Source organism: Saccostrea cucullata, unplaced genomic scaffold (genome assembly GCF_032062105.1).
Source record: "Saccostrea cucullata isolate Sc308-1 unplaced genomic scaffold, CSIRO_AGI_Scuc_v1 ctg6738, whole genome shotgun sequence".
Classification (NCBI taxonomy): domain Eukaryota; kingdom Metazoa; phylum Mollusca; class Bivalvia; order Ostreida; family Ostreidae; genus Saccostrea; species Saccostrea cuccullata.
In genome coordinates, this window is record NW_026928515.1 from 12,869 (window position 1) to 25,302 (window position 12,434).

The following is a 12,434-nucleotide window of genomic DNA, read 5'->3' on the forward strand; positions in this document are numbered from 1 at the left end:
TAGACAAGTGTCAATTGCCTGTTGGGTAGGATGTAGATATCCAAGAGGAGTTGGACAAATGTCCATAACCTGTTGGGTGGTATTCTAATGAAACAATTCAAGAAACCCAAGAAGAATTGGACAAGTGTCCATTACCTGTTGGGTGGGATGTAGATATCCAAGAGGAGTTGGACAGGTGTCCATTACCTGTTGGGTTGTATTTTGATGATGCAATTCAAGAAACCCAAGAATTAGACAAGTGTCCATTGCCTGTTGGGTGGGATGTATATATCCAAGAGGAGTTTTACCTGTTGGGTGGTATTCTAATGAAACAATTCAAGAAACCCAAGAAGAATTGGACAAGTGTCCATTACCTGTTGGGTGGGATGTAGATATCCAAGAGGAGTTGGGTTGTATTTTGATGAGGAGATTCAAGAAACCCAAATGGAATTGGACAATGTACACATGTTCAAATGTTCTTGGGTAGTTTAATCCCTTTTTCAAAATACAACCCAACAGGTATTGGACACCTGTCCAATGCCTGTTGGATACCTTCATTCTGTCCAACATGTAATGGGCATTTGCTTATCATTAATTGGTCATGACTCAAAAAGGTTTCTCCTTAAATACTTAATTTTGTTATTCAAGAAAGGTTGAACAGAGTCTGAGATGTGTTGTGTTTTCACAATTCAGGTTTTTTGCATTTAGATATTCATATATTTTAATATTAGATATTTTGAAATATACAGGTGTATATCCTTATATATTGCTAAGAACAAATTACTGCAGTAGTTAGGCGTTACATGTACAATAAAAGAGCTATATCACAGAAATTGACAAAAATATGGGTTAAAAACCAAAGGTTTTCAGTCTTGTCTGAATGTACCAGCAAATATTAAATATATAATAAGTTCGAAATGAATAAAAAACAATAAGAAAAAACCCAATAAAATACGGACAGGAGGATTAATATCCAGTAAGATTTAAACAGTAACTACCCAAATAATGCTCTCTCGTGTGTACACTTTTTTTGTATCCAATAAGCAGTATCCAATAGGACTTGGACTTGATGTACCCAATATATAACCAAATGTGTGTCCGTCCGTCCGTCCGTCTTTCTGTCTGTCTGTAACGCTTTCGTTTCCACACGATATCTCGAGAACCCTTTGAGCTTTTGCAATGAAATTTAGTATAGCAACTCCCTATGGACTAAAGAAGACCCCTATGGATTTTGAGGTCAAAAGGTCAAAGGTCAAGGTCATAAATAAGCAAATTCTGTCTGTTAAAACACTTTCGTTTCCACACGATATCTCTAGAACCATTTGAGCTATTGCAATGAAATTTTACATAACAACTCCCTGTGACCTAAAGAAGACCCCTATTGATTTTGAGGTCAAAAGGTCAAAGTTCAAGGTCGTAAATTTATACATTCTGTCTGTGTGTAACACTATCATTTCCGGGCGATATTTGAAGAAGATTTTGAGCTTATGCAATGTAATTTTATACCAAAACTCCCTAGGACGTCTCTCGCCCCTCTCAAAGTGCCCCGCCCCGTTTGTTTTATTAGTATTTATAGTATTACATGTCGCTATTTTTAGCGCAGGGGCATGAGGAGAGTTATTGCGTATAAAACAGGTTCTCGGCGGACTTTATGTTCTTATTACATCTATTAGAACTGTTTAATAAAGGCTAAATAAATCAAACACCATGGATTGTGTAAAATTTTGAGAATACCAAACATGAAAACATGAATATATACATGTATGTGACTTCAGTTCTGCATATACTTCACTCCATGTAAAGCGACTCCGTGGTCTAGTGGTTATGTCTCTCGCTTCAGATGTGAGAGGTCCCGGGATCGAATCTCGGTCGAACCTTTTTTTTTTTTTTTTTTTTTTTTAAATACTTTTTTTTTTTACTAAATGATAGTATTCAGCATGTGAAATGAAAAATTTATGAGGTTATAAAATCATCATTCAGTGTGATAAATATTCCATATAAAAAAAATCTTCTATACACATAATAAAGAATAAGCAATCAAATCTTTATATGTATATTGACATACATGTATTTTATTTCCTTCAGTATACATGTATACATTTAATAACTCTACAAATTCAGTCAGGGGGAGCCGACTTTTTCCCTAAGCGGGGGACACGAATTCTCTGAATTAGCTTGTTGACACTGTTTTCCAGATGGGTGTCTCCGATGGCGACAAGAAAGCTGCTTCCAAACCAAGGACCAAGTACTCACCTGAACAGGTATATAAGTATAGTGCTTAATGTATATTTCTTTTGCCGAGAACAATTTATGTCTGTAGTCATGTACACATGTACAATTGAAAATTGTATTTTCTTATATTATTAAAAAGCAATCAAAGTACTTTTATATGGAATAGCCGATCAAGAAATTTTTTAGGGCAATTCAGATCAGAGCAAAATATGAATACGTAATAAACCTTTGAGGCTAAAATGTGAGTGGAGTGTATCCGTAACGAAAAAAGCGCTTTTGTAATAGTTCACTTTAGTTACCTTTAGTAAATCAACGTTTTCACTATAATAAATCTAAGTAATATTATTTCGAATTAAAGACGGATATTTTTAATTCCTACTTGTGTTTCAGATCATAAAAAGACTTATACCTTGTATATTTACATTTTTTTTGAAATTACATTTTAGGTAAACCTGTATGTAATTTAAGAAATATTAACGCTATAAATCTTCAAAAAAATTCTAAATTAACTTTCATGATAGTATATCAAAGTATAAAATATAATAGTTAGTTAACTAAAGTAATCTATGATAAACTAGTAAATTTTTGTTAGGGATTTCTAAAGGACGGGGTTGAGGGTTTCATAGGAGCGTCCCCAGTAATTTCTTTTAGTGACAAGTATATACATGTATCATATGAAATCTGACGGGATGCCGATACTACTCGGTACCGTTACATATTGTAGGTCTGCATTTCTGAAGAAATACTTGATGTGAATATATTGAATATATGTACATAAGGCACATCACAAACACAAAATGGATTCAGACTAAATGGTGTTACATTCAAAATACATGTAATTTAATTATATCAACTTTCAGGAAATTACAAAGTTCAAAATTATGATATTGATTTTTATATCAATTATTACTTTATTTAACTAAAACAAAAAGAAAAAACTATCTATGAAAAAAATATCATTTTCCCTTGCAATTTCTTGAAATGAAGGTAACATTGTCGATTTCCTTTTCAGCTGGAGTTGCTAGAGGGCGCTTTCTGTAATTCCCAATACCCCGACACAGAGACCTTAGAAGACTTGGCAGATAAATTAGAGATCACTACAGATAAAGTTTCGGTAAGAATTACATTGATTTTATTTCAATATCTTAAAAGAAGTATATAACTATATAGTTATTATTTTGGCGCATTTTTTTTTTGAAAGAAAGTAAATCTAAAATATGTGAAATAATGTGAGAACACATGAATTTTAAAAATGTATTTTGATTCTTTAGTAATTACTTCTATGATAACATACAATGGGTTTTGTTTTACATTTTGATGTTGCTGGAAAAAAAACCATGCAAATGACATAGTTGACATAGTTTATAAATTATGACCAAGGATAATTCCAACTTATGCCTATATATTATAAATCTATTTTAAACAAGAAAATTCAAAGTATTGTTGTCCCCCACTTTCGGTGTTTTTTGGGGGTAAAATGGGGGTAAATTGTCATTTCTTATGAGATATTTTGTCAAATTTGTCATTCAGAAGCTAGCTCTCACCGAAGTTGATTTTTTTCAAATTAGTTCAGTCATGAAGGTCAAGGTTCAGGGGTGAGAAATCATAGCATGCTCTGAAATATCTTGTCACAGGTAATGCACATGTCAAATATATAGATAAGCACTATCTCTTCTTAATAAAAAGTTATAAGGAGGAATTAACATTTTTGAAAAGTAGGTCAAACTTCAAGGTCAGAGTCAAGGTCACAAGATAAAAAGTCATAGTGTAGTTAGAAAGGACTTGTCACAGGCAATACACAGGTATAATATGAAAGCCTTATCTCTTCTCATTAAAATGTCATGATCAAGGTTAAACTTTTTGAAAAGTAGGTCAAAGTCATGGCCAAGGTCAAGAGTTTAGATATTATAGTGTATTTTAAAAGGATTTGTCAAAGGTAATGGGAGTTCTGGGAAAAAAATTAAATTGTGAAAACTCAAAAGCAACTTTAGGTATCGCCCGAAAATGGCAGTTTTACAAACATTCAGAATGTAAAAATTTACGACATTGACCTTTGACGTTATCACCTGAAAATATATCGGCATCTTCCTTAAGTCCAAGGGAAAAGTGGAAAATAATTTAACTGTACAAGATCAAAATTTATGACTTTGACCTTTTTACCTCAAAATTAACAGAGGTCTTCCTAAGACCATAGGGGGTTGCTGTGTACAGTTTCATTGCAAAAGTTTCACAAGATTTCGTTCGGAAACGAAAGTTAACCAGATAGACAGCTAGACAGACGCCGTCTGTCAGATGGAGCAACAATTATATCCCCTTCTTTCCGTGATAGTGGGAACACAAAACACTATTTGTGAAAAGTTGGACACATTTCGATAAAAATAAACCATTCCTGAATCTTTAAAGAGGGTTATATTAATCTGAAAACGATAAACATGTATTATTTGTTGGTTTTTCTATGGACAAAAGACTTGAGCATGGCGAAGCATGACATTCTCTTATCAGATATTTACTTACATACATTAAATAATATAATTATACTTTCATGTAAATTAGTTGAATCTGATTGGTCGAGAAACATTTGTTTAAAAACACTATTACCCGCTGAATAATGAAGCCACGCCCTCCAGCGTAGCAACAGTCAACATTGCTTGACGACGGGTGATATTCCAAAAATTAAAAATAGCGACTGCGCAGAATTTATGCGCGCACAGTTCACTGTTATATGTATATAAAACATTCAATATTGCATGTAGTTGTGTGTAACATTGAAATATTTCACCCCTCGAAAACCATTGTCAATCTCGGCTGCGCCTCGGGGGGAAAATTTTCAATGTTACACTCAACTACATGCAATATCTATATAATGGTAACGTCATGTTAATCCTGATGGAATTTTGATAATGAGAAATACCAAAATAAGTTTATACTTATTGATAACGAAGATGAATAAGAAATGGACGATATGCTTATGCTAATACAGTAAATCATGATTTTTTTATAGGTTTGGTTCCAGAACAGACGTTCAAAGTTCAAGAGGCAATCCAAGGATTCCCATGTTGCCTGGATGCGGAAACAGTTTTACAACACAGACATGCGCAGTTCTTGTCAGCTGGTCCCCGGTGATGGAAAACAACACGTGTTGTCGCCACCAAACCAGATACGGGAAGTAACGGAGAACACAGTATCCAGACCGGTTTCCAAGTAAGTCATATTATACTATAGAATACATGTGCATGTAATTATATATAATATTAAGGGGTAACGAACCTCTGATAAGATAGATAACTTTCAAAGTACAAAATGTGGATATTACTAACAGTTTTCTTAATTAGAATTTCCTAATTGAGACCTCTGAGTAGTAAATTCGATGAAATCTAACATATGATGGAAACATTACTTTCTATTTCCTTTGTCAATTTCTTTGTTATTGTTTTATTATATTAATAAAACATTAAATTCCAACTTCAAAAGCCTTATAAATTGAATAAGTTGTATCTTTTTAAGGACCATTTTAAAATTGGTTTAATTAATGTTTTAAGTACTTAATACAGCATTATTGTTAGTATGACATTTTTTTCACAAGACGAAATATTTCATTGTATTCATAAGAAAGATAACTCCTCCTCACAGATTTATTTTTTTCTTACAACCACATACAACATTGTGATTTTCTGACTTAGGAAGCATCGCTACATGATCTTAATAGGTATGACACTAAGTATTATTTTCTTATGCACCGCATATTTTAAATTTAATGTTGTGATAATACATCATTACTCTTTCTGTTCCCTGTGTTCAATTTCTTCATGTCATGATCTGACATAAAAATCATTTCTGAAACAATAAGCAGCGCTTTATTCTTCAAACTAATTTCCATGTGACTCTAATGCTATTGTTCTTTATGAAAATCGATATTACAAAGTCTAAATTTTCCAAAGTGAAATTTATAGCAGAAGGTCGGGACCCCTTAAAATGCAAAATACTAAAAAACGTAATTGAACCCGTTGAATCTGAAAATTCTAACTTAAAATTGATGATTTTTAGTAGTGTGTATATAAAGTTTAAGTTTCCGTATGAATTAAAGAAACAACAGCACTCCATTTAATTTCAATTTAATCACCCAAAACAAAAATATTCGAACAAGGGGTACATGTACATTAAATTGTGCATTTGATACAATACATTTCAAACAAAACGATGTTACAGGTACACCAGGCACACTTTCTCTATTACATTTGTACATGTACTATCCAAATATCATAGTGAAGTGTTATTTATTTAATTCTTTTATTATTTTTTTCTAGCTTACACTACATGCCCTATATCCATCCGGACAGCAACCCCAGCCTTGACCACCAGAAAACTGCAGCCTCGTTTCAGCGTAGACCCTGTCAATTTCCGTTTCCGGTTTCATGTGGACCCATCCCTTCAACACACAGTTTTTGGGACCAAATGGACGTTCAGCAAAGAAATAAGATCCTGTCTCACCTGATGTCGGAACAAGCGGAACAGCAACAGGCCTTCTCCAGACCCAGCTGTCAGTACACCACGAGTGTTCCTCAGTTTCCACCGTCGTATAACGTTCCCTCCCTTGCCGTGTCCAGTGGGTTTGGATTCTGATTCCCGGTTGGCAGATCTTCCTTACTGGAAATCAAATATCAAGAACTGAACAAACACAGATACCTGTGCTCTTTTCTGATTGTTGAACGTTGATGATTAAATGAATATTCATGGACTCTAAAAACTCTCGTGTAACTGTGTGCACTAACAACATACCTAATGTAAAATTCAGTGCAAAGATGTGAAAACGACGGTTTTTGCAGTGTAAATCCCATCTGTTATATATGATTTCAAAACAAAGGTGCTATTTTTGTAAATAAAATTAATTTTGTAATTTTGTATTAATAAAATGGTACATGTAGGTTGCATGTATTTGGTTTTTTTTATTTAGCCGAGTTCCTGAAAAATATTACCTTTAGATTAAAAAAATTGAAATATGCAGATTGTAATACATGTAAAGGTACTTGGTTGAGTCAAGAGTACCAAATTTTTGTCATCACTTTCGCTAAAATTGGGGATAATAATTTTGAAGTGTCCTAAAGATGTCTATCTGTTTGGCTGTCGTAATTTGATTTCTGTCTCCAGTTTGTTAAATAAAAAAAATTGAGACTTCAGCATGAAAAAAAACTAGAATGAAAAGTTTTGAAGTCTCTGGTTATTATATCCTGCAATATCATCATAAGCGAAAGTTGTTAAATATTGTCTATAGTCACAAAATGTCGAGAGGTAAATTAGCGAGGATTAGAATATTGCTTTACCATCAGGAGACATGAATACGTCTAAATTATTTTATATCCTTGAAAATAAAAAATAAGTTTCTAGATGCGAACTATATCTAAATGAAATGGGTTCACAATTGATAATATACTGGCTTGAAGCGGGGGTGGTGCCTGAAATTGGCTTTAGGTGTGTTGTGGTAGCCAACTCTACTTTTGGAATATGATTGGTTGCGTTCTGAAGCAAGCAATATAATATCAGAATATGATATTAACATGTAGAAAGACTGACGGTCAAAAACGCAACTTTTTTCTGAAAAAAAAACGTGCAAAACTTTTTTTAATCATTTTCAAAGTAGATCATATTTTTGAAATGTGACTATGAGTGTCTTCAAGATAAGGCTTTAAAATACCAACAGTTTATTGAATACTACCTCCCGATATTTAAGTAAAGCTATGAGGCTACACAATTGAACAACTCTCCAGTGAGGAGATACATTTAAGTTAAGTAATAGAGTATGTAGTGCATCATTGTATTTTTTTCATTCGGTATTCCTTGTTGATGAGGTATGGAAATAATATCATAATGATAAATCCATATGTTGGCCATAACATACTGTATATCATGTTTTTTCCTCGAATCAGAACCTAAATCAGTATATTAAATTTACGCGAATTTAATTTTCACTATTTCAAAGCCTCAGTGATTGAATCGATCGACCTTCACCTCGTCAATTCCGGTAGACCCGTACTAACTCTCAAATCCCCACACACTATTTTTTAAGATTTAAACAATAATAAGTCATTTACTGTTCCAAACTGACGAGCAGCTCATGTATAATCAGAATGGGTTCTCGCAGGGAACTGACGTGACCAATATAATTAGCTAGCTTGTCAATGAGTAAACAAACAATAGGGCTTATACCTATTACCGTTATCTTGCGCTTGTCCTCTGATCCCGCTATTTCTACTCTCTACGATATAAGCATTAAGAAATAACTCTACTACAAGAAGAAAACTTTGTATCAAATTTACGCTGTTTTATTTTCGATGATTCAGAACTCGTCACGGACAAAGCGGAAATTGGATACACGCGGAAAAATCCTGATACATGTATACGGTAGTATTATGGAGGCAAACAACAGAACAACAGAAGTTTCAACAATAATTTTATAACGGAATAAATATAAAACAGATGACTGCCTTGATGACTAAATAATATAATATTGGTGGTACAGTACAGTTGGTTAGGTCGGACGTCACATAATTATATAGTATAAGGCCACACCAATAAAATGTTTTGTTCGTCGGACCCGCGCGCTCGTATTTAAACAAAACTTATCAAATAATATTAATTTAAAATTCCCGCACCATGGAAATTCTGAGCTATCTTCTGCTCAATTTCCGCTCTATATATCGTACTTTTAATCTACTTACTCTACAAATAAAAAAAATATAATTGTCCGCTCAAATTTTTTACACGTCCCGCCTAAATATTTAAACGCGAGCCCGCTCGTACTTTTTTCCGACGAACAAGAAATTAAATTGGTGTGGCCTAATATATGTATATAGGATAAACTGCTAGACATGCGCAATGCACCCAAATTTTCCAACAAAGAAAGTAAAATGGCAGGCGATACAATAAAACATAAAACAAAAGGGAACAAACCCTAAAAATACTAAACATATGACGTCAAATCGTGAAACGAATATTACATGAATAAACAAATATATAAATAAATACACTTTGCGTATAACTTAATTAACAATAAATAGATAATAACAATCCAGGACGGAGCACAGAAACTTTACCCATCCACACTTAATAAATAAGATTTTTATGTTCCAAAAAGGAAAAAGAAATCTGGATTAATATTAGCACTCGACAAAATTCTTCAGTATTTTGGCAACCGCATGGACCATGACACAAATGTAAATGTAGTGTTGGCCATGCATGATTTTCGACCTAAAATTTCTTTGTGGTTTTTTTTTGTATGTGTGTCTTCTTGAGACGTAAACGCAAGGAAATAGATAACAAATAAGAGTTTATCCCTATTTCCGTGCGCTGTGTTTTCTTTGCTTTTATTTCTCTCTTTTGCGGCATATGTATTCTTTTTTCTTTTCACACATCTTACAATTGTACAACAGAATATTAATACTTTTCACTCTGAAACTAAGGCAGACCAAGAAATACATTTGAATTTACCATAAAAACATCTTTTTACAAAATAAATTCAAAATGTTGACATAGCTAATCTATAGAGCATTGTTATACAGGGAAAAGCTATAAAACAATTTCTTCTTCCACTCACCCTTTTTTTATACCCCGTAAACGAAGTTTCGGGGTAAATAGTTTTTGTCGTGTCCGTCCGTCTGTCTAGCAGTCTGTTTGTCTCTCTGTTTGTCTGTTTGTCTGCAAAAACTTTAACCTTGCCCATAACTTTTGATTTAGTGGATCTATGACTTTCACATTTCACATGTGTATTCCTTGAGAAAGACTTTTCTTTGGGTACCACCAAATTCGACCTTTTGACCTTGACCTTGGAGTTTGACACACTTTTACACAAAAATTCCAACCTTTTACTTTTGCTATATTTTTTAACAGTAGGTACCAGGACATTTATACCTCATATATGAATTTTTTGTTGAAAGACCTTTCATTGGGTACCAACAACCTTGACCTTGGAAATTTCCGTACTTGTGAAAAACCTTTAATATTGCCCATAACTTTTGAACGGTAAGGGATGGGGCTTTTATATTTCATTTATGTAATCCTTGTGAAAAAACCCTTCATTGGATACCAAGAACATTGACCTTTTGACCTTGATATTGGAGTTTGACCTACTTTTGAAAAACAACATTGACCATATTTTTTAAGGGTTAGGGTAAGGGCTTTCATACTTCACATATTTAATCCTTGTGACAAGACCTTTCATTTCATAAGAATTTTGATCCTTTGACCTTAGAGTTTGACCTACTTTTTAAAAATTTTAACCTGGGCCATTTTGAACTGTTAGGACTAGGACTTCCATACTTTACATATGTACTTGTTGTGGCAAGACCTTTCATTGGATACCAATGATCTTGAAGATTTCCGTATTTATGAAAAAAAACTTTAACCTTGGCCTACTTTCAAATTTCACAATTGTATTTCTAGTGAGAATACCCTACTCTTGGTACCAATATATCAAATATGCATTTAAGAAAAGTTTAATCCTTCCTATGTTGCCATACGGGGGCATTAGTGTTTCACAAACACATCTTTCTTTTTTTTTTTTTTTGAAGTGTGGAAAAACAAAATTCCTTTTTAAGAAACTTTAAAGAGATAAAATTGTTAGAAATGTAATTTTATAAATGGCTTTGCGTTATACGTTATCTTGAGTAAGGTCAAGTTCTTTTTGAGAAATTTTGTCCCTAAGAGCTTTTTTCTTTTGACAGAATAACTGAACATATTTTTTCTCAATGTTAAGCCCTTCCCCTTTAAAGTTTCCTTGAAGTGAAAATACCAATGCTTTAGTTATGCAGTAAAATGCATTTGAAATGTCTCCATCTAAGTCATAAACTCTTGTTTTTGCAATAAAGAAAAACATTTTCCACCTAACTTCCATTTTATCCCAATATTTCTCCCGTATTTTCTTAAGAATTTTACTGGCCTTTACTTTGTTTTCATTAGTAACAATAATTTCTGGTATCTGATTCCCGAAAACTCCAATGCCAAGGTTTACAAGGGCAATTTTTGTCAAAACCATTCTTTTAAAGTCTTCGGCCATATTTACATCTTCTCTCCCAAAATGATTAATTGCTTCACTGGCTATTTTCAGTAGCGTTTTTCTTTCTTGTTCTGTAGGTTCTTTTTCATATTTACTAGATAACATGTTAAAGTAAATGTATAGCACAATTCCAGTTTCTCGACACCCCGGTATTACTTCAAAACGGCTCAAGGCCTCTTCAACTTCATATATACTTTCATCCAGTGACATCCCCGCTAAAAGTTTTGCGGAGCCATGTCTGGCAAAGTACATCATGTATGACAGATATGGTTCAGAAGTCATGGCCGAGACGTTTTTGACTTTGGTGAAAAGAAGTTCATCTTTGATAAGCGTGCGATCACAAATTACTCGACGATGTTCAAGCTGAGCATCCAAAGTCATGAAATACATATCTGCCAAGTGTCGAAGTTCTTTTGTATTTTCACTATTGTTTCTAATGTAAGGTATTTCCGACTCCCACTTATCTGCCCAAAACTTGATCAATGAATTAAATTTTTGTATTTTCCCTTTATGTGACAATAATTTTAGTTGATGTCGTAAAGGAACAGAATTTTCTCGTCTATATTTCGTGAAAATCTTTAATTTCCCTGGTTCTTGTATGCTTTCCGAACCAAATTTTTTAAGAGACTTGGAATAAAACTTTTCCACTAAGAAGCCATGGTCTTTCTCCAGAATTTCCAAGAAAGATTTTATTTTATCCGGCATTTTCAGAAATTCGTTCAAAAGATTTTCACAACATTGTGCGCGAACAGAACTCATGATGCTTTCTTCCATCTGTTTCGGTGTGATAAGTCTTTGCTGTACGAGCTCTCCTTGTATAATTCTGGGGTCTATAGTATCCCGGAAATCAGTATAGCAATCAAGTAAAACCTCGTAATACTTATTCATGATATTTACATGTGCATCTCATGCATTTAATTTGTCAGTTTTTTCCCCTCTTCTTTTTAAAGATCTTGATGGAATTCTAGAAGCATTGTTCACTGTAATACAAAAAGTATGCATGTGTATTACTTTAAATCAAAAAGGAGAATAATAGAAGTAAAGTCTTCAAACCTGTTAATAAAGGTACTATCTGGAAAAAGTTAGAAATGAAAACTAAAAAAAAAAATTCCGGAAATGAAATGCAGCCAATTCATCATTCACTAGTTTTTCAAGGTTTTATTCAAACAATAGACCC

The 12,434-nt window shown here is 33.3% G+C and overlaps 2 protein-coding genes across 2 annotated transcripts; one reads left to right on the top strand and one right to left on the bottom strand.

Moving 5' to 3' along the window:
* Positions 1-2,172: 2,172 nt before the first annotated feature.
* LOC134277834 (paired mesoderm homeobox protein 2A-like) lies at positions 2,173-6,974 on the top strand. The gene is made up of 4 exons (XM_062760141.1): positions 2,173-2,240; positions 3,224-3,325; positions 5,213-5,412; positions 6,516-6,974. The coding sequence occupies exons 1-4, from the start codon at positions 2,175-2,177 to the stop codon at positions 6,829-6,831; spliced, it is 684 nt and encodes a 227-aa protein (XP_062616125.1). The 5' UTR covers positions 2,173-2,174; the 3' UTR covers positions 6,832-6,974.
* A 3,878-nt stretch (positions 6,975-10,852) lies between these two features.
* LOC134277833 (uncharacterized) lies at positions 10,853-12,145 on the bottom strand. The gene has a single exon (XM_062760140.1). It carries the CDS (start codon positions 12,143-12,145, stop codon positions 10,853-10,855), a length of 1,293 nt encoding a protein of 430 aa, XP_062616124.1.
* Between the last annotated feature and the right edge of the window lie 289 nt (positions 12,146-12,434).